This window comes from Bombina bombina, chromosome 10 (assembly GCF_027579735.1).
Source record: "Bombina bombina isolate aBomBom1 chromosome 10, aBomBom1.pri, whole genome shotgun sequence".
NCBI classification, from domain to species: Eukaryota; Metazoa; Chordata; class Amphibia; order Anura; family Bombinatoridae; genus Bombina; species Bombina bombina.
Window position 1 is genome coordinate 149,856,935 of NC_069508.1, and position 25,310 is coordinate 149,882,244.

At 35.1% G+C, this 25,310-nt stretch overlaps 1 protein-coding gene across 1 annotated transcript in view; it reads right to left on the bottom strand.

Moving 5' to 3' along the window:
• Positions 1-23,010, bottom strand: part of LOC128640925 (interleukin-12 receptor subunit beta-2-like) — a 186,073-nt gene extending 163,063 nt beyond the window's left edge. Inside the window, exons 1-2 of the mRNA XM_053693385.1 lie at positions 22,979-23,010; positions 12,696-12,793 (exon numbers count right to left, since the gene is read on the bottom strand). Of these exons, the coding sequence (XP_053549360.1) occupies positions 12,696-12,777 (82 nt within the window). The 5' untranslated portion in view covers positions 12,778-12,793; positions 22,979-23,010. The remainder of the gene's footprint in view (positions 1-12,695; positions 12,794-22,978) is intronic.
• Between the last annotated feature and the right edge of the window lie 2,300 nt (positions 23,011-25,310).

Sequence of the window (25,310 nt, forward strand, 5' to 3'; positions counted from 1 at the left end):
AAATCAGCAGCTCTTACTTCTCTCACTGCTTCTCCATAAGTCTGCAGCTGTGATTCAGGTTATTGCAGCTATATCAATTTCAAGGACTTTAAATTCCTAAATAAATAGATACCTAACATGGCGTCTATAGGAAACATTTTTCTAAAAATAGGAGGTGGAGAGAACGGCATACCTGGCCTATCCCATTCCTTAGTAATAATTTCTGTAAACCTTTTAGGTATTGGAAAAACATCAGTACACACCGGCACTGCAAAGTATTTATCCAGTCTACACAATTTCTCTGGCACTGCAATTGTGTCACAGTCATTCAGAGCAGCTAAAACCTCCTTTAGTAACACGCGGAGGTGTTCAAGCTTAAATTTAAATGTAGAAACGTCAGAATCAGGTACTCTGCCTGAGTCAGACACATCACCCACAGACTGAAGTTCTCCTTCTTCAGCTTCAGCATATTGTGAGGCAGTATCAGACATGGTTCTTAAAGCGTCAGTATGCTCTGCATTTCGTCTAACTCCAGAGCTATCTCGCTTACCTCTAAGTTCAGGTAGTCTGGCTAATACTGCTGACAGGGTATTATCCATGACTGCCGCCATGTCTTGTAAAGTAAACGCTATAGGTGCCCTTGATGTACTTGGCGCCATTTGAGTGTGAGTCCCTTGAGCGGGAGTCAAAGGATCTGACACGTGGGGAGAGTTTTTTGCAAAGACATAATATGATCTTTATTGCTTACAGTGAAATCTCTGTAATTTTAACTGCGCAATAAAGCGCTAAAATAGGCCCCTCCCACTCATATTACAACAGTGGAAAGCCTCAGGAAACTGTTTCTAGGCAAAAATAAAGCCAGCCATGTGGAAAAAATTAGGCCCCAATAAGTTTTATCACCAAGCATATATAAAAAAAAACATTAAACATGCCAGCAAACGTTTTATATAGCATATCTATAAGGGTAATACCCCTGAGAGTAAGCATGATACTAGTCGTTATTAAATCACTGTATTCAGGCTTAACTTACATTTATCAGGAATCAGCAGCATTTTCTAGCATTTCCAATCCTAGAAAAAATATTATCTGCACATACCTGATAGCAGAATAAACTGCACGCCATTCTCCCTCTGAAGTTACCTCACTCCTCAGACATGTGTGAGAACAGCAATGGATCTTAGTTACAACCTGCTAAGATCATAGAAAACTCAGGCAGATTCTTCTTCTATCTCTGCCTGAGAAACAATAGCACAACTCCGGTACTATTTAAAATAACAAACTTTTGATTGAAGAAAATAAACTAACTATTTTTCACCACTTTCCTCTTACTACCTCCATGCGCCTTGAGAGTTGCAAGAGAATGACTGGATATGGTAGGAAGGGGAGGAGCTATATAACAGCTTTGCTGTGGGTCCTCTTGCAACTTCCTGTTGGGAATGAGAATATCCCATAAGTAATGGATGATCCGTGGACTGGATACACCTTACTAGAGAATCTACCTTTAGGTTACATGTATAAGCTGTATTATATAACATCTAAATATTACCTGTCTGATTACAGTACTGTCTGTCTGAGGTTGCTGTGAATAAACATAACATAAAACTACCTTTAGGTTACATGTATAAGCTGTATTGTATAACATATAAATATTACCTCTCTGATTACAGTACAGTACTGCTTGTCTGAGGGTGCTGTGTATAAACATGATATAAAGCTACCTTTAGCTTACATGTATAAGCTGTATTATATTACATATAAATATATCCTGTCTGATTACAGTACAGCACTGTACTGTCTGAGGGTGCTGTGTATAAACATGATATAAAACTACCTATAGGTTACATGTATAAGCCGTATTATATAACATATAAATATTACCTGTCTGATTACTGTACTGTACTGTCTGTCTGAGGGTGCTTGTGTATAAACATGATATAAAACTACCTTTAGGTTACATGTATAAGCTTTATAATGACATATAAATATTACCTGTCTGATTACAGTACTGTACTGCCTGTCTGAGGGTGCTGTGTATAAACATGATATAAAACTACCTTTAGGTTACATGTATAAGCTGTATTATATAACATATAAATATTACCTGTCTGATTACAGTACTGTATTGTCTGTCTGAGGGTGCTATGTATAAACATAACATAAAACTACCTTTAGTTACATGTATAAGCTGTATAATATAACATATAAATATTACCTGTCTGATTACAGTACTGTATGTCTGAGGTTGCTGTGTATAAACGTAACATAAAACTACCTTTAGGTTACATGTATAAGCTGTATGATATAATATATAAATATTACCTGTCTGATTACAGTACTGTACTGTCTGTCTGAGGGTGCTGTGTATAAACATGATATAAATCTACCTTTAGGTTACATGTATAAGCTGTATTATATAATATATAAATATTACCTGTCTGATTACATTACTGTACTGTGTGTCTGAGGTTGCTGTGTATAAACATGATATAAAGCTACCTTTAGGTTACATGTATAAGCTGTATTATATAATATATAAATATTACCTGTCTGATTACATTACTGTACTGTGTGTCTGAGGTTGCTGTGTATAAACATGATATAAAACTACCTTTAGTTACATGTATAAGCTGTATTATATAACATATAAATATTACCTGTCTGATTACATTACTGTACTGTGTGTCTGAGGTTGCTGTGTATAAACATGATATAAAGCTACCTTTAGGTTACATGTATAAGCTGTATAATGACATGTAAATATTACCTTAATGACATAAGATATTGTTGTTTACACTTGGTTCTTTCCACTCTCCAAACTGTCCCATTTTAAAGATACAAATATTCCAAAATCTAAACTATTCTAAAATCCAAAACTTTTAAGGTCCCAAGCAGGGTTTCCTACCTCTATATGATTTTACTATTTATATTGCCTCCTTTTTTGTACTTTATGTCTAATAAATGTGGATTTTCCAGTCCTGAAAACTAAAAGAGCACATGACAGGTTTCACAAGCCAAACCCTACCACATATTTGTCAATAATTTACAGTTTGTTATCTTATCATTTCTTTTGAAGCAAAGCAAAGAAGATTTTGCTAACACAATGAAAGTGGCAAGCCCTGCATTCTTCAGACGCAAGTCCTGATCGGCACCTCCAAATAAGGAAAGCTGTGGGTGGAGTTTGACCATTGACAAACAACTGTAGTAATTAAGGTGTTAATCAGTTCTAGAAATGTCAAATGTACATACTCTGCTGAATCAATCTATCTGAAGACTGCAGAAAATGGCTGCAATTACAAGGAGTTTACTATCCTTTTAAACTCATATTTGAATTCTAGGTAAAATGTTTAATTATGAACAAATAAAGAAAAGTGGCCATTCCATTATTTATTTTGCCTTCTTTTTAAGTAAATTAAATCTGATACTCCTGCATACTGCACAATAATTGCTTGATATGTGCAGTAGCTCATTTATGCTTGTTTTTAATTGGTCACATCCAGTGGTGTCTCCTGGGTGGGGCAATGATGGGAGGGGTGGGGTCTGGGGGTGTGCCATGTGGATCTGGAGGGGGGCAGAGTGGTGGTCGGAAAACTGGAAAGGAGGGATGAACACAGTTGGGGGACACATGGGGGCAGCTATTATGCTGGGAGGGGAGGCTTGTGGGCCCCTCTGCCTCCTCAGCAACTCCACAGGTCACAGCACAGGAGATAAAATAAACAACATACAGGAGTGTCAAGTGCCTTGGAAATAAATTCAAAGTTTCTTAACAAAATGAAAGTTTCAAGTGTTCTTAAAGGGACAATAAATGCAAAATTAAACATTCATGATTCACATAGAACATGCAATTTTAAACAACTTTCCAATTTACTTTCAAATTTGCTTTAGTTCCCTTGGTATCCTTTGTTGAAGGGGAAAAAAATCACAAAGATGGAAAGTGGAAGGCTGTTTAAAGTGGTGTACTCTATCCCATCTGTTTAAAGGGACAGTCTACACCAGAATTTTTATTGTTTTAAAAGATAGATAATCCCTTTATTACCTATTTCCCAGTTTTGCATAACAAACACAGTTATAATAATATACTTTTAACCTCTGTGATTATCTTGTATCTAAGCCTCTGCAAACTGCCCCCTTTTTTCAGCTCTTTTGACAGACTTGCAGTCTAGCCAATCAGTGCCTGCTCCCAGATAACTTAACGTGCACGAGCACAGTGTTATCTATATGAAATACGTTAACTAACACCCTCTAGTGGTGAAAAACTGTTAAAATGCATTCTGAAAAGAGGTGGGCTTCAAGGTCTAAGAAATTAGCATATGAACCTCCTAGGTTAAGCTTTCAACTAAGAATACCAAGAGAACAAAGCAAAATTGGTGATAAAAGTAAATTGGAAAATTGTTTAAAATGACATGCCCTATCTGAATCATGAAAGTTTATTTTGGCCTAGACTGTCCCTTTAAGTTTAATTTTGAGTTCACTGTCCCTTCAAGGTGTTCTTTTGCATGCAGATCTTTTTAAATACAGTGAATAATTTCTGGTAATTGAAAACAAAAATACGTTAATGCCCCTTTACGGAAGTTGCAGGCTGTTTCAATAATATGTTTTGAAAGATTTACAAGAATTCTTCTATAGTCAAATTTGACCTATTTTACGTTTTTTCTGTTCCCACCATTGAAATTACTGTCTGAAAATCATAATATGATTCATAACATAAAGAAAATAAGGTAGTTGTGTGGTTCATATAAAAAGGGCATTTTGATTAACTAAATAATATCAAGGACCACATTTTAGGAGAAAGTAGTTAAAGGGACATGTAACCCAAAACATTTATTTCATGATTTATGTAGAACATAACATTTTACACAATTTTCCAGTTTACTTCATTCTCTTGGTATCATTTGTTGAAGGAGCAGCAATGCACTACTGGTTCCCAACTCAACACATGGGTGAGCCAAAGACAATCGGTATATATATGCAGCCACCAATCAGCAGCTAGAACCTACGTTCTTTGCTGCTCCTGAGCTTACCTAGATAAATCTTTCAGCAAAAGATAACAAGAGAAGGAAGCAAATTAAATAATAGAAGTAAATTGGAAAGTTGTTTAAAATTGTATGCTCTGTCTAAATCATGAAAGAAATGTTTTGGGTTTCATGTCCCTTTAAGGAATCGGTTATAAAATCTCCCTAAGAAACTACCTTCCGTATATTTGGCTATTCTACAAATAGAACGCAATAGCACAAACATATTAATAGCAATGTGGAAAACGGTTCAACCACCAACAATAACTAAATGGGTGGATAAAATAAACTCCCTTATACAATTAGAGAAATATCATTATATGAAAATAAAGAGACATGAGTTTTTCCTAGAATTAAAGGGATAGTCTAGTCAAAAGTAAACTTATATGATTCAGATAGGGCATGCAATTTTAAACAACTTTCCAATTTACTTTTGTCATCAATTTTGCCTTGTTCTCTTGGTATTCTTAGTTGAAAGCTAAACCTAGGTAGGCTCATATGCTAATTTCTAAGCCCTTGAAGTCTGCCTCTTGTCTTGGTGCATTTTGACAGTTGTTCACAGCTAGACAGTGCTAGTTCATGTGTGCCAGATAGATACCATTGTGTTCCCTACTGTGGAGTTATTTTTGAGTCAGCACTGATTGGCTAAAATGCAAGTCTGTCAAAGAACTGAAATTAGGTGGCAGTCTGCAGATGCTTAGATACAAGGTAATCACAGAGGTAAAAAGTGTATTAATATAAATGTTGGTTATGCAAAACTGGGAAATGGGTAATAAAGGGATTATCTATCTTTTTAAACAATAACAATTCTGGAGTAGACTGTTCCTTTAAGAAGTTTTGCAATCGTATGCGTTTCCTTTTTCAACTGATTTAATTTTGCAGCAATTAAGAAGACTTTCCAATTGAAGAGGACAAAAAATCTTAGCAATTAGTTTCTAATGCTATAACAGACATAAATTTGCCTCTGATACTCTAACGCATGTCATTTGCGCCTTTGTAACCTATTACAATATATGCATGTACAACAAAAAATGTCAAAATTCTGAAAATAAAATATATTAAAAAAATAAAATAAAATGCTCTATGTTGATATAGACTTAAAGGGACACTGTACCCAATTTTTTTTCTTTTGTGATTCAGATAGAGCATGACATTTTAAGCAACTTTCTAATTTACTCCTATTATCAAATTTTCTTCATTCTCTTGGTATCTTTATTTGAAAAGCAAGCATGTAAGTTTAGATGCCTGCCCATTTTTGGTGAACAACCTGGGTTGTCCTTGCTGATTGGTGGATAAATTCATCCACCAATAAAAAAGTGCTGTCCAGAGTACTGAAACAAACAAAAAACTTAGATGCCTTCTTTTTCAAATAAAGAAAGCAAGAGAACAAAGAATAATTGCTAATAGGAGTAAATTAGAAAGTTGCTTAAAATTGCATGCTCTATCTGAATCACAAAAGAAAAAAATTGGGTTCAGTGACCCTTTAATATGATTTTACTAATGAAGCTCTATGCATATAACCCCTGCAAAGAGGTTAAGCACATAGTTAAACTCAGCTCCAGAGCAGCAATACAGTTCTACTCTACAACCTAAACATGACTCATGACTGGTGGCAACTCACATTTTATTGGTCTTTTATACCACTGATTTAAAGGGATGCAAAACTGAATTTTAAAAAGAAAACAGTGAATTTCTAATTTGCAAAGAAAGATTTTTTTATTTTGTAATTTAATTAGCAAAAATGCTTATGAAAAAATTTCACTGCTTGTGCGATGCTATCTTGTACACACAGATAAACAGGAAGGTCCCATGGATACACATCTGACAGTGGCACATTCACAGGTGAAGTTAAAAGTTGTGATAACGTTTTTTAGAAGCATTTTCACTTAACTGAATTGAAAAAATACTGTAAAAATGTTTAAGAAATTTTCAAAAATGCATTTGTAATTCAGAGTTATGCCTCTTGAAAGATAGGGTTCTTGCTATTAATTGCTCACAGGGCTGGACTGGGTATAAAAAGCAGCCCTGGAAATTATGAAGACCAGCCCTATTTTCAGTTGAGTCGATAGAATGCACAAGCCCCATTTTTCTCAAAGGGGATTGCTGGGGCACTCATTCCCCAATATTGTTTCAGAATTAAATTATATTACTTTGTATTAAATACAAATGTCAGATTGATGTTATATAGCAGCTCTACAACCCAATTGCATACATTTATCACCCCTTTAAATTGTAGCCTTCCAGCCCCAGCTGCTGCAGCCCACCGGGAAATCTCCTGGTATCCTGGTAGGCCAATCCAGCCCTGATTGCTCACTACATTAAGAGGAACAATAAACACATTTTTTGTCTTTAATGATTCACATAGCGCATGCAATTTTAAGTAACTTTCTAATTTACTCCTATTATACATTTTTCTTCATTCTCTTGCTATCTTTATTTAAAAAACAGGAATATAAAAGTTTAGGAGCCAGACCATTTTAGGCTTAGGCCCCTGGATAGGGATTGTTTATTGGTGGCTACATTTAGCCACCAATAAGCAAGCATAACCCAGGTTCTGAACCAAAAATGAGATGGTTCCTAAGCTTTACATTCCTGCTTTTTAAATAAAGATAGCAAGAGAAAGAAGAAAAAATTATAATAGGAGTCAATTAGAAAGTTGCTTAAACGTTCATGCTCTGTCTGAATCATGAAAGAAAAAATTGGGGTTTAATATCCCTTTAATAATTACCACAGCTTTAAATGAATAAAGAGTTTGGTGACAGAGCAGTTTAGTTTTCACTTCCAGTGTAATCTAACTCTAGTTCAACATTATAAAAAAAATTGTTCTGTATGATAAAATATTGCTTAATTTATTTTTGTACTTGATAAATAATATGCATGCAAAAGATAAAAAAAAAACAGGACTGTTCTGTGTTTATTGATAATAGAGTTTGTGGAAATGGGGGTGTTTGTATTTTTCATTTTCATTTTTTTAACAATGCTAGTATCTGTCATAAAGTTAATATTCTTGTATATAAAAAAAACTAGATGAAGAAACAAGAGACATCTACACTAACTTTTGCCTGTACTGCCTGTGTGATAAGATTAAATATAATTTAAAAACAATATGTTCTCCAATTCATTGGCAGTAGGGTGTAGTTCTAAGAAAATATAGTTTAAAGGCTCTGGCACGGGTGAATAAACCTGTATTACTAATCAAGAGTTCTGGTACATAGTGTTTAAAAAGAGGGTTTTATGTTATTTGTATGTTTTAATGTCTGTATGATTGTATGATTTTTCTATATCATGCAGCAGGAATGGTAAAAATAAAAAAAAAGAATATTGTTTCTGGCCACTTTGAAATGGCTGACAAATTCTGCACACTGATGATGTCTCAATCCAAGCTGCAACTGGGCACTCTGCTAAATTGCATTGACTGTCTGCCGAATCCAACTAGTGAGGCTTTTTTGATTGGCCACCAGATGCAGCTCGGATCATGACGTCATCAGTGGGTGGAGTTTCAAACTGGCCAAAAACAATATTCTTTTTAAAACAACTTTTTTACCATGCCTGCTGCATGATATAAAAAGGGGCAGAAGGCTATTTGAAGCTTAACCTAAGGTAAGACTTTAATATGACTAAGGTGTATACTGACCCTTTAAACAACTTTAAAATTTACTTCTGTTATCTAATTTGCTTAGTTCCTTTGTTGAAAAGCATGCCTAGGTAGACTCAGGAACAGCAATGCACTACTAAGACATAGCTATGCATTGGCTCACCCGATGTGTTCAGGTAGTTCCCAGCAGCTCTTCAACAAAGGTTACAAAGAGAATGAAGCAAATGTAATTATAGAAAGAAATTGGAAAGTTCTTTAAAAGTCTATGCTATATTTGAATCATGAATGGAAAATATTGGGTTTCATGACCCTTTAATCTTTGTAAAAATCAGTGTTAGTTGTATGAGTATAGGAGACAACTTGTGGTTAACACACTTAACCTGCTCTGCATGTGCTATAAAAAAATATTTTTCTCCACTTCCTTTTTTATGTATATCTGGTCTCTCACATTTAAAATATCTATAGGTTAGACAACTGTTTTTGAATATATCTGTCTATATTTGTCACCTTAAATCTAATAATTTACAGAAAAGAATAACATTGATGTTTGCTACTTATGATCCTTTAATCTGCAGGGTTGTAAGATAGAAAAATAAAAAAATTGTATTTTATGTCCCTTAAAGATTAGTGCAGCAGGAATAACCTGTAGGATGTTTATTATTCTACACATATCTACATATGGGCACCCTTGTCTGGCTTATAAAAAGTGTCTTGCTAGCTCCTACATTTCTTATATGCTTTTCGACGAAATCTATAGAAGCCAAACTTTAAATATATTGAATGGCACAGAGCAGAGGTTATTTATTTATTTTAGAAATCTTAAAAACATTACTATAATTAATACATTGCAGGAAAAAAACATTTTTCTACTTATTGGTAGAACAGGTCATGATTTAAATACTAAAGTGGAGCAGGTGCAAAAGTAATTTAAGAAAACTGTTTTTGTTTTACAGAAAGGGCAGTTTTGTGGAAATTATAAAGGCTGATACATTTAGATAATTACAGAATGCATGAAATATGCAAAAGAGAAATTATGTAGGGATATAGGCAGAGTGAATATCATCAGGAAGAATCTACCCGTTTTGATGGAAGACAGGAATTTACATTAAGGCTTTTGAAAAGGTTGTCATTTTGTGAGTAAACGTAACAAAACTCTTGGCAATAAATTGGCTCCAATCATGACATGGAGTAAAAAGAATGAGAAAAATTGCCAATTTAGGGCTAGATTACAAGTGGAGCGGTAATTACTGCTCCCGCTCGAGCGTTAACATCGCTAGAGGTTAACTTTTTGTGCACGTCGGGTAGCGCTGGTGGTATTACAAGTTGAAAGTAAACATTTTGTGCTTGCGCAAAACCCGATGCGCACAAAAAGTTAACCAGAGGATATAGCGTTCGCAATATCACAGTAACCCAATTGAAATCAACGCAGCAGCGATGTTAAAAACCTAACACCTACACTAATTACTAAACTACCACATCCCCCCACCGCAATAAACTCCCTACACTATTAATCCCTAATCTGCCACATAACCCACAGCAAATAACCCTGATGCACTATTAAAGGGACACTGAACCCAATTTTTTTCTTTTGTGCAATTTTAAGCAACTTTCTAATGTTCTCCTGTTATCAATTGTTCTTCGTTCTCTTGCTATCTTTATTTGAAAAAGAAAGCATCTAAGCTTTTTTTGGGTTCAGACCTCTGGACAGCACTTTTTTATTGGTGGATGAAAATATCCACCAATCAGCAAGGACAACCCAGGTTGTTCAACAAAAATGGTCCGGCATCTAAACTTACATTCTTGCATTTCAAATAAAGATACCAAGAGAATGAAGAAAATTTGTTAATAGGAGTAAATTAGAAAGTTGCTTAAAATGGCATGCTCTATCTGAACCACAAAATAAAAAAATTGGGTTCAGTGTCCCTTTAACTCCTAAACCTCTACATATCCCACTGCAAATTACCCCTCCACACTATTGACCCCTAAACCGCAATAACTTCCATTGTAAACTACCCCTAAACAGCTAACCCCCCACGACCTCTAACCTAAGACCCACTAAGTTACAAAAAAAAACTACCATTATAAAAAATAAAAAAACACATGCATTACAAAATAAAAAACATTACCAAAAATAAAAACCCCAACCAGTAAGACCTATCCTAAAACTAAAGTCCCCTTAAAAAAAATAACACTAAAACCTACTCTAAAAAATAACACTAAAATTGCCCTGAAAATGCCATTTGTCAGGCAGTGCCCTAATTGAAGTGATAAACTCTTCTTCATATAAAAAAAATTCCTTTACTAAAACAAAAGCAACCACCACCCCCAAAAAAATCTACCTTTAAAAAAACCTATCCTAAGTGATCACATTTACTGTCAACTTGTAATATGAGTGCACATTGACACAAACACTTAAATGATATAGACAAGACAATTCACTGTAAAGCATTGACATCTTATTTCATTAATGGCCACCAGGGTTCTACACAATATTTCAAATGGTGTGTAATTGAATATGTTAAGAGACTCCCTAGAGGTGAGGGACATATAAGCTTTACTAGCTAAAGGGGAAGCTTTCTAAATTTTTAATTTATGTATGAGAGTCCCACTAGGCTTGAATATTGAGGCAAAGATTATTAACTTTTGGTAATAGGGTTTTGTTTTGTTTTCTAGACCTACCATCTTGTTTAGGATAATGCATTATCCCCAAATAGATTACAGCTTACAGTACTTCCATTGGTTTGGTTTGATACCTTAAATTAGATAATGATTATGATGCAGTGACTACTCTTAATGGGACCTGAATATGACTTCCGTTTTTTAATTTATTTTTTATTAATTTATTTGTCATAATACAGTATGCCACTCTAAGCTTATTTTGTCAGTTTGTATACTGATTTATTGGGCTGTTTAAATAACATTTATTTACTTCTGAGTCAACTGTCAGTATGGGAAGGTCACTTCCACTTTAAGTGTTCAGACATGTTTGTTTTTGTGAGGTTTTCTCTGTACCTATTAAATTACACCTGTGTAATTAAATAGTTGGGTAGAGGATAGGAGACACAGGTCTATGATAAAGGTAGTTTCCAGCCGAAACGCGTAAGACTGTGTCTCATACCCCTGTTGGTTTTACACACTGTTGTTTTGGGTGTAAATAAATTGAGTTTCTTTAAACTAGGTGCCCTATTTATGTAAACTGAACAAGCCATCTGGTTTTCATTAAAGGGATACCAAAGTCAAAATAACATTTTCATGATTCAGATAGAGCATGTATGTGTTTTTTACTGGCAACCTCAATTTATATTAAAACACTGCTCTGTGTGTGCTTCTGTATATATTATGAGCAGCCAATAGGATGAAAGTAGGTGGGGCCTAATGTAGAGATTTTGATAGGGGCCATTGTGTTATTGCATTGTCTTTTTAATATACTTTTGTTGATTATGCATTTACAAGTCCCAGCTTTATGTAGCTCTCAGTGGTCAGCAAACATCATAGAACCTTGTAGCCTTGCAGATTAAAGGATCAGATATAGCAAACATCCAGGCTATTCTTTTCTGTACATTATCAGATGTAAAATGACCAATATAGACTGACAGTTCCCTAACCAATGACTACCTAAATCTCAAGAGACCAGATATACATAAAATGAGAAGCGGAAAAAACATATTTTATATATCACATGCAGAGCAAATTAGGTGTTTTAACCACAACTCATCTCACACAAACATACAACTAATAGTGATTTTCACAAAGATTAAGAGACGTGAAACACAAAATAGTTTTTTCACAATTCAGATAGACCGTACAATTTTATAGACCTTTCCAATTTATTTCTATTATCAAATGTTCTTCATTTTCTTTGTATCCTTGTTTAAGTAGCAGCAATTCACTACTGTGAGCTAGTTGAACACATCAGGAAAGCCAATGACATGTATGTGCAGCCACCAATGAGCAGCTAGCTCCCAGTAGTGCTTTTTTGCTTCCGAGCCTACCTAGGTATGCTTTTCAACAAAGGATACCAAGAATACAAAGTGAATTTGATAACAGAATTACATTGGAAAGTCCCTTAAAGAATAAAATAAAAACATTTTCTTTTCTAAAACTTTCGTTACCTTGACTATTTTTCATTCCAAACGTGAATATCATCCAAGCCACTTTCCATCTGGAAATAAAGTTTCCCATATCTGTGTTCATCAGGAAATTACAGACCCTACAGATTTCAACAAAAATAACTTTAATAGCTGTAAAAAAATTTTTATTATATAACAAATTTAAAGGGACATTTAACTCAATTTTTTTTATTATTTAAAAAATAGATAATCCCTTTATTACCCATTTCCCCATTTTGAACAGAAAACATGGTTATATTAATACCCTTTTTACCTCTGTAATTTGTATGTAATCCTATTCTGACAACCCCCTGATCACATGACTTTTTATTTATTATCTATTGACTTGCATTTAAGCCAATTAGTGCAGTGTCTGCCACAACCCACCGGTGTGAGCACAATGTTATCTATATGGCTCACATGAACTAGCACTCCCCTGTTGTGAACAGCAAATAATAAAGCATGTGATAAGAGGCTGTCTTTAGTGGTTTAGAAACAGGCAGAAATGTAGAGGTTTAAAGGTTATAAATAGATTAATATATCAATGCTGGTTGTGCAAAGCTGGGGAATGGGTAGTAAAGGCATTATCTATCTTTTTAAACTATAACAATTTTTGTATTGACTGTCCCTTTAACAGAGCTAAAATAGAGGTAATCTCAGAAATTCATTGAATGAAAATTATTTGTGGAGTAAACAAGTATATGTTAAAAACGTTGATTTTCTGCCAGTTATGGGGCCTGTTTGTGTTCTGAATTTTTGTGGGGAATGTTGAAGCTGATCCCTAAGTTCCTAACATTAACCCCAGTTCCTTAGCTACAGTGACAATGACACAGTGAAATTGATAACAATATAGAATGACATCGATGCTGTGAGGTCTTGTGGGTGGCAACATTTCAGTGGCTATAAGATTGTGTCAATGAGTATTCTAATCCGCGGAATCATAGCCACAAACACAAGATGTGCACTGATACAAACACATTAAATAAATTGTGAACTTCTAGTAGCATTAACTTATCTATTTTGTCTGGTTTAGAATCATTTTATAAGTCCATAACTATAAGGAAGAATTAAAATGACACTAAAGTCAATATTAAACTTTTATGATTCAGACAGAGCATGCAATTTTAACACATTTTCCAATTTAGTTCTATTATCAAATTGTACACAGTCTTTTCAAATGCACACTTTCTGAGACACCAGCTACTACTGAGCATGTGCAAGAGCTCATAGTGTATACTTATATGAGACTGTGATTTGCTGATGTAGTCACATGATACAGTGGGCAGGACATAAAATGAAGTAAATGCTATTGCAGTGTCTTTCTATTATGTATTTGTGGATTATGCAATTCCAATGTATTTAAAGGGACATTACACTAGATTTTTTTTTGGCATAAATGTTTTGTAGATGATCTATTTGTATAGCCCATCTGGGAGTGTTTTTGTAACATTACATAGTTTTGCTTATTTTGTAATAACATTGTGCTGATTTTCAGACTCATAGCCAAACCCCAAAGTATCAGATGTAGACCCAGGTCTACATATTCCTGCTGCTATTGGTGGTATAACCTGTCTTTTCATTTGCAGGGAAGGGGGAGGGGGGAGTGTCTGCTCTTTTCTATCCCAGCCCCTTTCACTGGGTGAAAAAAAACAAAAATACATTCTATGGGTGTTCAAGCCTAACCTGATCCACAGTGCTAAACTGGGAGCTGCTAAGTAACATTTTAAAATGCTTTATACTGGCTTTTTAGATCAGTATATGTGCATATTCTTCTTTATAGTAGTGTCTATTACATGCAGTTATATGAAAACTGGAGTACACTAGAGCAGCATGGTTTAAAGGGACATGAAACGCCAAGTATTCCTTTCCTGATTCAGACAGAACATACAATTAAAAAAAAAAAGGTTTCAAATTTACTTCTATTATCAAAATGCTTTGTTCTTAGTTGAAGAGCATACCTAGGTAGGTAGCGTGCATGTATTTGGAGTACAATACTGCAGTAAACATGTTTCCATTTCATACTCATGCAAATGTATAACATTGTTAACAGTACTCTTGTTAACTATTTTGTTAACTATTTTGTTAACTATTTTGCTACCGACACATGTCCAATAGAAGTAATTTGGAAACATTTTTAAAACAACAAATTACCTTTGTACTAAAGAGGTAACATTATTTATGTGTGTGTTACTGGCAGCCAAGAAGTAAAATTACTGCTCATTTGTGAAAAATATGCATGGTGGAGGCTAAGATAGATATTTTGGGGAGCCTTGTATGACCCCCACATCGACTGTGAGCATTCAAAGATCAGTAGTGATATTGTTATTATTATTATCGGTTATTTCTAGAGCACCAACAGATTCCGCAGCGCTATAATTGTTGTTTCCTTGATAAGCCATGATATACACTTCAGTTTAGAGTGCACAATACAGAGTTCATTTTTGCAGCGGCGGCATTGTTCTTTATTATTGAGGGCTCTTTCATATTTGTTATGTAACTTTTAAACTGTGAAAATAAGTGCAAAAATGGGACACTCTGCTTTATATTGTGCAATAGAATCCAGTGCATGTGCATGGTACAGCTGTCACCAAGCAATAAGCACGGTCACTGATCTGTGAATGTGCACTGCTTCTATCACAGGATGCAACAGTACGTGCACACCAAGATGGCGGCACCCAGTTTAAAGATTCAGAGCATTACCAATTGGCTTTTGTAATGGGTAAAAATAAGAGAACAGCTTAAAAGGCAGAAATAGGAGGAAAAGCAATACCGTAGTGAGTAGCAACAATGCTACTGCAGTTGTACTCAGTAATTTAATGTCCCTTTAATTTTTTACAAATCAATGATCCCTGGTTGTCTAGTGAAGGGAATAAGATATATATGCACAAATATGTGCTCAAATCGTTTGGTATGGTGAGGTTCTGATTCAGCAGTACCTAAGGCAGCACAAAACCTAAATACACTCATGATCGTCTTGTTCAATGCACTTAGGGTTGCCATTTTGCCGATTTAACGGGACACATATGAAAAATACATATGTCAGGGTTCTTATAATGGAACATTTATTCAAACATTTCTTTATACAGCCCAAAACATATTTATTTTTCATAAGTGTCCTCCCTTAAAGGACCAGTAAGTACAACAAGAACAACAAAATGACAATGCAATAGCACTTAGACTGACCTTCAAATGAGTAGTAGTTTTTTTCTGACAAATTTCAAAGTTATGTATATTTCCACTCCCCCTGTATCATGTGACATTCATCAGCCAATCACAAATATAAATATACAAAAACTGTGCACATTTTGTTAATGAAAAGTAAATTGGAAAGTTATTTAAAATTGTTGCTCTATCTGAATCATGAAAGTTTAATTCTGACTTGAGTGTCCCTTTAAAGCTGCAATATGGCAACTTTAGATGCACTCCACTACCATCATTCATTATAACAGACACAATTATCCAATTAGAGTTTAGATTAAATCTATTCCCTTACCTACATGTCAGATTATTATATCTGCATTCAAATAAAACAAAAACACTCCAGTGTCTTGCTGTAAATATATTAAAGTGGGAAAATGTTATTATATATATATTTCAATGGTTTTAGTATTATTTAACTTGTTTTGGAAGCTATTGTAATATTATGGAATAATTTTAAAAGGAAAAATAAATAATAAAATGAAATGAAAAGTTTATGAAAAGGTGCAAAGATAATGTTTTCAGGAAAACAATTTTTATCAGTAAATCAAACATCTAAATTAGAAAGGAAATAAGAGTTTCTGTTTATTCTCCTTCAGCAAAACTTTGTAATTGTAGAATCAACTATGTTTAAAGAGGCAGCAAATGAATAAAGTAAATTTAAAAAAAAATCTATATTTAAAGGACCACAAAACACAAATTGTAAACTACATGATTTTGAACCTTCATATCTGAGAATAATTTTACAATTAAAACTGCAGCTTTATTTTGTCAAATGAGAATATTGTTTTATGTTTGTTAATTTCACTGATTTCCCTGTCCCCCAGAACAAAAAAAATCCTTGCTATCCAATCACAAACTTATATTTTGATATAGCGCAAACTCTGTTTGCACATGTGCAGTTGAGAGAGACTGGGAAAGCCTGTCCTTATCTCTTCCCTTAAGGTGGTTTAGCACTGATTAAACTTAGTTACTATTTCAAAGAATGATTCTCCTATCATGAGTGTTGATGCAATACTGATAATCCACCCTTTACAAACATGACTGAAAATGTTAGAGGGGGTTGAAGTAAACAAAAGCTTGCATAAATTGCCTAAAAGTATTAACCCAAACCTCCCTGGGAGAAAGTAAAACAAGCACACATTTAGATGTATTTTACAACAAAAGGCAACAAAATAAATAATGAATGTATTCAGCAATATTGTTGCACTTGTAATAATGAAACATTTTATGCGCTGTTGAAATGTCAAATTGAATGGTCCTTTAAAAAGGTATGTTTTATGTATATATATATATATATATATATATATATATATATATGCAGTTCTGACAAACTGGACCTACAGTACACATGGAGACTAGACGAACAGATGCTTGAACACCCATTAATCAAGACGGAAATAGACAAAACACTAGGACACTACTTCAGAGAGAACAATGCAATAGACACAACCAACACTACATCATGGGAGGCACATAAGTGTGTTATTCGGGGGGAGTTTATAAAATACAAAGCTAGGGAAAAAAAGTCAAACAGGCAATTTCTGAACTCCACCTTGGCCCAAATTAGGTATTGGGAAAAAGAGCATAAAAGAGAGCCGTCCTCAAGCAAAACACAGGAGTCACTCACCCAGGCGAGAAATGACTTACACAATCACCTCCTTCAAAAGTATCAACAGCAATCTATATTTCTGAAACAAAAATATTTTGATATAAATGATAAGGTGGGAACATCTTTGGCAAGAGCTCTCAGGCGTAAACAACTAGGGTCACACATATATCACATCAGAGACGCCAATGGGCACATTCACAAAGATAGCAAGCACATTGCAGAGACATTGAGGAGATATTATGAGAATCTATATAACATTGAAAACCCAAGCACACAATCAGACATAGAAAAGTTTCTATCTGGAATACATCTTCCCACTCTTGAACTAGAGGAATCTGAATCACTAGAATTGCCAATCACTATGGAGGAGGTAAAACAAGCGATTAAAAGCATGCCAAATGGGAAAAGCCCAGGTCCAGATGGCTTGGGGATAAAATACTATAAAACATACTTACATCATGTTCTTTCCCCACTCACCTCACTTTTTAACTCATTATTAACAGAAGGAGGTTTCTCAGGACATATGCTCACGGCGCACATCACGGTACTCCCTAAGCCAGGCAAAACACCAGACAGACCCGAAAATTTCCGCCCTATTTCACTTCTCAATTCGGACATAAAGATCTATGCAAAGATCCTGGCCACGAGAATTAACAAATTCCTACCTAAATTAGTACACCCTGACCAGGTGGGATTCGTGCCGGGAAGAGAGGCTAAGGACAATACTCTAAAAATCCTGCAGTTGACCACACATGCCCAACAACAAAAGCTGCCAGTGGTCCTTGTGTCCACAGACGCTGAAAAAGCCTTTGACAGGGTCCACTGGCAGTTCCTCAGAGCAACACTTAGACACATGGGATTCAGTGACACCTTCATACACCAAATCTTTGCGCTATATGAAGCGCCCACAGCTCAGGTCAGGGTAAACAATCTCATGTCAGATAAATTCATAATCTGCAATGGAACCCGTCAGGGTTGCCCCCTATCCCCAGTCTTATTTGCTCTTTCAGTAGAAGTGCTCGCCCAAAAATTGCGGGAGTGCAAGCAAGTTACAGGTCTTACAGTGGGGGACACAGACTATAAGGTAGCCCTATACGCTGATGACATTATGCTCATCCTCACCAACATAGACACCGCATTACCTGAAGCCCTAAATATATTTGAAGAATACGGGAAGATATCTAACTTCCACTTGAACATTAACAAATCTGAAATACTCAACATTACTTACGACCCAGAAATACTAAATAAGCTGCTATGTAACTGCCCCCTTAGAAGACAACGGGAAAAAATGAAATACCTGGGGATCTACATATCCTCAGACCCTCAGATAATATTTCAAAGTAATTATAAATCACTTGAGAGCGCCATCGTGGCAGATCTCTCTAGCTGGAAAAATAAAAAAATATCCTGGCTAGGCCGGATTAATGTCATAAAAATGAACATCCTACCAAGAATCCTATACATTCTGCAGACCACCCCTATACCACTCCCCCTAGGCTTTCTAGACAAACTTCAGACGCATATTGAAAGATACATCTGGGGAGAGATCAGACCCAGAATAGCAAAACACACAATGTACTACCCAAGGGATAGGGGAGGACTCGGAGTACCCAATCTGACTGTATACAAGCAGGCTATCAACCTGAAACGGCTCCTTGAATGGTGCCAAAATGACACACAGAAATGCTGGGTGCAATTGGACTGTGACATCATGGAAACTGATAATGCAGGCATGTCAGCTTGGTTGAGCGCGAACTATAGACACAGAGCAGCGACAGAATACCCACTATTGTCTGCATTCTACAACACGTGGGATAAATTAATTAACACCTCAGTGAACATATCTTCTATACATTCCCCTCTAACCCCTATATGTAGCAATCCGGAATTACCATGGAACCTTAGACAACCACGCAGGGAGAGAGGGACGCCAATAAAAGAGAGGTCACTTTTGACCATCCTCTCGGGCAAAAAGCTCAAACCATTGACAGAAATTTGGGAAACACTTGAAGATAGAGGTATGAATTGGTACTCACATGCTCAACTATCTCATTTTCTTAACACACACCAACATAGGGAACAATTCACCAGACAACTGACAACATTTGAAATATTGTGCTCACGGGACACCCCCACTAGACATGCCATATCCCTTCTCTACAGAACACTCCTCACTCCAGACAAACACACGCTCCCCTCATACACCAAGTCGTGGGAAAGGGAGCTAAATATTGATATTACACCCCAAGAGTGGTGGAGGGCATTTGAAGACACGAAAAAGGCCTCAATTTCAGCTAGGATACAGGAGTCTAGTTATAAGTTTCTTTCGAGGTGGTATCTTACACCCAGTAGGTTACAACATTTATATAAAACAGTGAATGGGAAGTGCTGGAGAGGCTGCGGGGAGGAGGGCACACCGACACACATTTGGTGGAGTTGCCCTAACCTGGACTCCTATTGGATAGAGATCCTCACACACATCTCCAGAGCAGTGGGGAAGACAATCCCAAATGATCCTAAAATACTCCTTTATCTCTCCCTCCCTAGAATTGAGAACAAGGCGGTAAGAGCCTTACTGTTGGTCATGCTTAACAGCGCAAAACTACTCATACCACAAAAATGGAAAACAAAGACTGTTCCAAACATAACAGAGTGGAAAAAACAAGTAGATACCCTGATACATCTAGAGAGGTATCACCACATGCAGAGGGGGACAATAGGGGGACAATAGATATCCATGAATACATGTTGCTGGAATGGACACAATATAGGGAACAAATTAAATAGAGCAGAAACCTTACCAAGATGGGAAATCGTCTGCCAAAACACAGCACCACCTGAGCATTTAATAAACCTTTATATAATCTTAATTTTGAAGGACACAAGTGTTAGATACAGGCATACTCTCAAGCCAACTAGACCAACATTGTTGCATATCAACTGTACAAGTATGATATGGCTTTAGCATTTGTTCTTAACGAGATTGATTAATGTTGACAATATCAGTTAGTTATTATATTTATTTCTACAATTACCCTGTGGACATTACTACTGAGTTTCAGATATGTTTTATAGATTATACTGAAGCATAAAAAGAAAAAGAGGACTGAATATACAATCTTTATTATACTGCATTTTACTATTGTAACAACTATTTACCTTTTCATTTTGTTTTGAAATGCTGTGAAATGTATGTTTAATACTTTGTCTTCAATAAAAATTATCTTAAAAAAAAAATAAATATATATATATATATGCAGTTCAGTGACATACCTCTCTTTAAACGGAAAGTGTACAGTGATTTTTGTCTCTCTTTTTAATGTGTTCAAAATACTCTTTTATATCTGCTAGAATATTTTATTTACAAACCACTTATTTTTCTTTATTTTGTCAATTGAAAGAGTTTATTTTGTTCGCTGTATCCCCACCTATAGTAACAAACTAGAAGGTTTAGATTATATCATGTTCCCAGTGGGGGATGTGACAGAGACATACGGAAATGTAATTTTCCATTGTTCTCAGTATATTGTTCTTTGAGTAACCAGTGAGAAATAATATAAGGAAGACTTTGTGTAAATAATTCAGCAGATATCCTAATTAGTTGTGTTCTACTGACAAATTCAGCCCATTTCATTGGGTTGCAGTTTCAATTAGCAGAAACAGCTATCTCATATACAAAATATACCTAAAGGAACCATTCCGCATAAATTTTAAAATCTGCAGTTGGTATTAATGGGAAAACAATTGTACAGTCTGCTGTCCCTTTAAGGTGTCTCCTTTGCTACCGCCATTAGGGGAAAGATACAAAATACAAGAATCAAGAAAACAAATTAGAAAAATACATAGGATTAATCAGTCATTAATACAAAAAAAATGAAGTAATGAAACATAATGTGAGAAGATACTCATGAAAAAAAAATGTTCAGTGACATCAGATTCTAATGTATGCAAATGTGTATATAGGTGGATACAGGTAGATCGATACTCAAAAATGTTACTGTTCCATCTATACTTGTCAGCCAATGAGCATTAGAGTACCAGCCCCCCACGACTTATACACAATTATGAATTTCCTGTCATGTTAAATTTAAAGGGACACTAAACACAAATTTTAAACTACATGATTATAAACCTTTATGTATAAGAATAATTTTGGAATGAAAACTGCAGTTTATTTTGTCAAATGAGGCTATTGTTTTATGTTTATTCTTTTCACTGATTTCCCTGTCACCCAGAACAAAAGAACCCTGCTAACCAATCACAAACCAAACTAATATTCAGATATAGCACAAACTCTGTTTGTACATGTGCAGACTGGGGTAGCCTTCCCTCTTGTATTCCCTTAAAGGGACACTGAACACAATTTTTTATTTTGTGATTCAGATAGAACATGCAATTTTAAGCAAGTTTCTAATTTACTCCTATTAGAAAAGGTTCTTCATTCTCTTGGTATCTTTATTTGAAAAGTAAGAATGTAAGTTTAGATGCCGGCCCATTTTTGGTGTACTCCTGGGTTGTTCTTACTGATTGGTGGGTAAATTCATCCACCAATAAACAAGTGCTGTCCAGGGTTCTGGACTTTCTTTTTCAAATAAAGATAGCAAGAGAACGAAGAAAATTTGATAATAGGAGTAAATTAGAAAGTTGCTTAAAATTGCATGTTCTATCTGAATCACAAAATAAAAAAAGAAATTGGGTTCAGTATCCCTAAGGTTGTTTAGCACTGATTCAACTTGGCTACTATTGCAAAGAATGATTTGCCTATCATGATAATACTAAACAAAGGCTCACATAAATTGCCTTAAAGTATTAACCCAAACCTCCCCGGGAAAAAGTGAAACAATTTTTAGATGAATTTTACAACAAAAGACTGCAACATAAATAATTAATGTATATTGCAATAATGTTTCATCTGCAATACTGAAACATTTTATGCATTGTTGAAATGTCAAATTTAATGATCCTTTAAACAGTTTAAACTTGTTTCATGCAAAAAAAAAATCATGTATAATATAATATAAAATATTGTATGATATCAGTTAATACCATAGAAATTATAGAAATACGTTGAGTAAAATATCTGTTTAAGGAAACAAAGCTTAAAAATTGCAACAACAAAAAAGGCAATATATATAGACAGAAAGGTGTATAGAGTGACATAATTACCATATCAGCAATTACATGGGAAATGTTCAGATACCTTGAGCTTTGTCTTATTTAATTTACCCTGTAGCTAACATCGGAAGTCGAATACATTCTGTTAATACAGCTGTAAATAATATCCCTGATTCTTGGGGAATAAAATAGTCTTAACAAATTAAATATTGGTGGAATATATATAAGTAAAAGTGCATATTTGTCAACCCCTTGACTGCCAGACAGAGCTTTAATGCATTATGTAAAATAAAACCTTTCTGAAGCCTTCTTTAATAACATTCATCAATAAACATGCATTATGTCTACATAGTCCTACCTTATCTTCAGCTGAACTAATTCATTATAGCATTCCAATTCTGAAATGAAAAGGTTGTCTTATGTACTAGTCTTATTTAAAAAGAGTTCCCACGCCTACTTTGTGCTCTTTGGTGCATCTTGAAGAAAGTAGGACAGACAGCTCACAAAGTATGCAAATGCAGTGGCGAGAGTCATACTTGTAGCAGCATATATTTATATCTAGGGCACAGATTGTGGTGATTATCAGACTCAGGTTTCTGCAATAGTCTTAAAAAGTCATGGGGGATATCAATCATTGTACCATTTAGTCTGATTTTTTTTCTGCTTAGTATTAATTTCATGAAGCCTTGCTACAGTTAAAAAATAAGAAGAAAATAAATTATATTATTTTGTTGCAAGTAATAGAAGATACATTTAGAAAGAAAAAAATGTACAAAATAGAGCAATAAAAATGAAAATAACACACATAGGTGACATGAGAAATGCTCAAAGGGACAGTCTAGTCAAAATTAAATTTTTATGATTCAGATAGGGTATGTAATTTTAAACAACTTTCCAATTCACTTTTATCACCACATTTGGTTTGTTCTCTTGGTATGTTTAGTTAAAAGCTAAACCTAGGTAGGCTCATAAGCTAATTTCTCTTATCTCAATGCATTTCAAACAATTTTACAGCTAGATGGCGTTAATTCATGTAGAGTCTTCATGATATGTGCAAGAGACATCAGACACAAGCAATTGGAGGATATCCGGTTGCCCGTCAATATATAAATCCCAGCTCCAGTTGTATCTTTAGTTCTTGAGAAAGTCCCGTTGCACGGGACGAAACGCGTAGAACGTAGCTTTGTGTACATTCTATTTATTGCCCAGTGAAGCCACCGTAGGTCCTCGTGTGCAGTGAGCTCAGCACTAGGGGTTCTCCTATTGGTACTGAGCTGAGGGTGTGTGGAGGTGTGTCCCTGACGCAGCGGCTGGAGAGATCGAAGTACCCGCTGTTAAACTCACTGAAATTGGACGTTTTATAACGAAGGGACATTTGATGATCCATAACATTACAGCTGGATCCTAGCCATACGTGTATGAGGGACAACTTTAATTATGATGTGCCTGTTTTTATTTGAACTCTTGTGAGTATAATATCTTGTGTGTTTCACCTGAATAAATATATCTACACTTGAATCGCGTCCTGCGCTTCTCTCCTTTCATCCTATTCTAGAAACTGCACTTTGGAGATTTGTCTCGTTAAGAGGAGCAGCGGAGCATTCAAGATACAGGATTATCACCTCTTCGCTTGGTCAGGAATTTACAGACCGGCATTCTGCAAAGACATTTATCCTTTATAGGACTTTGGACTTCCATATACCGCAACATTTATTATATGCAGTTTTTTTCGGTTTCTTTTCTTTCTAATTAGTATTAACCTATTAGTATTATCTATGTGTTTCTACCAACAGTTATAGTGTTGTATTTAATACCTGTTGTTTTTATATACTTTCATTCATAAGGTTATTTTGCGCTATTTCATTGCTCTTGTCGAGCAATTTTGAGTGTTTATATTTGTTAATTCATGTATGCAATATAGAAAACATTGTGCTAACGTCCGTGGAGTTAGTTATGAGAGGGCACTGATTAGCTACAATGTAAGTCTGTGAAAAGAATTGAAATAAAGGGGCAGTCTGCAGAGGCTTAGATACAAGGTATTCACAGAGGTAAAAAAAAAATATTAATATATCTGTTGGTTATGAAAAACTGGGGAAAGGGATTATCTATCTTTTTAAACAATAACAATTCTGGAGTAGACTGTCCTTTTAACCATAGAACCATGTGACAAACAGATAATCTATAATTAAACACCACTAGGGTACACGGAACGCGTCATACATCCCTTAATTGTCCCTTTCCATGTGTGTATTTTTAAATAATATTGAATCAATAATGTTTTTGTATTCCATACTTCTTGAGTGTTATCCTCCTTTGTGTTTGCTTACAACGGCTTAAGTGGTTTGATCCACCCCTTTGGGTTTGTGCTCCAAGTGTTCTGTTTTTTTTTGTATATTCGGACAACACCTGCACTCTCAGTTACACTGCTTCAGTACTGCACCGTACTACAATTAATTGCCCTAATAGTTTGTTTGATTGCAAATCCCCAACTGGGGATAGAATCTTATAGTCCAAATGTGCATTTCACAGAGAAGAACTTTCCTGAAGTATATCAGTCTGATAGAAAGAGCAGTCAGATGAAGTACTGCCATATTGCTCTAGGAACATTGGTCAGGGAGTGGAAGCTTTTCTGCATGACACTTAGAAGGACAGTAAAGTCATAATTAGACATTCATGATTCAGATAGAGCA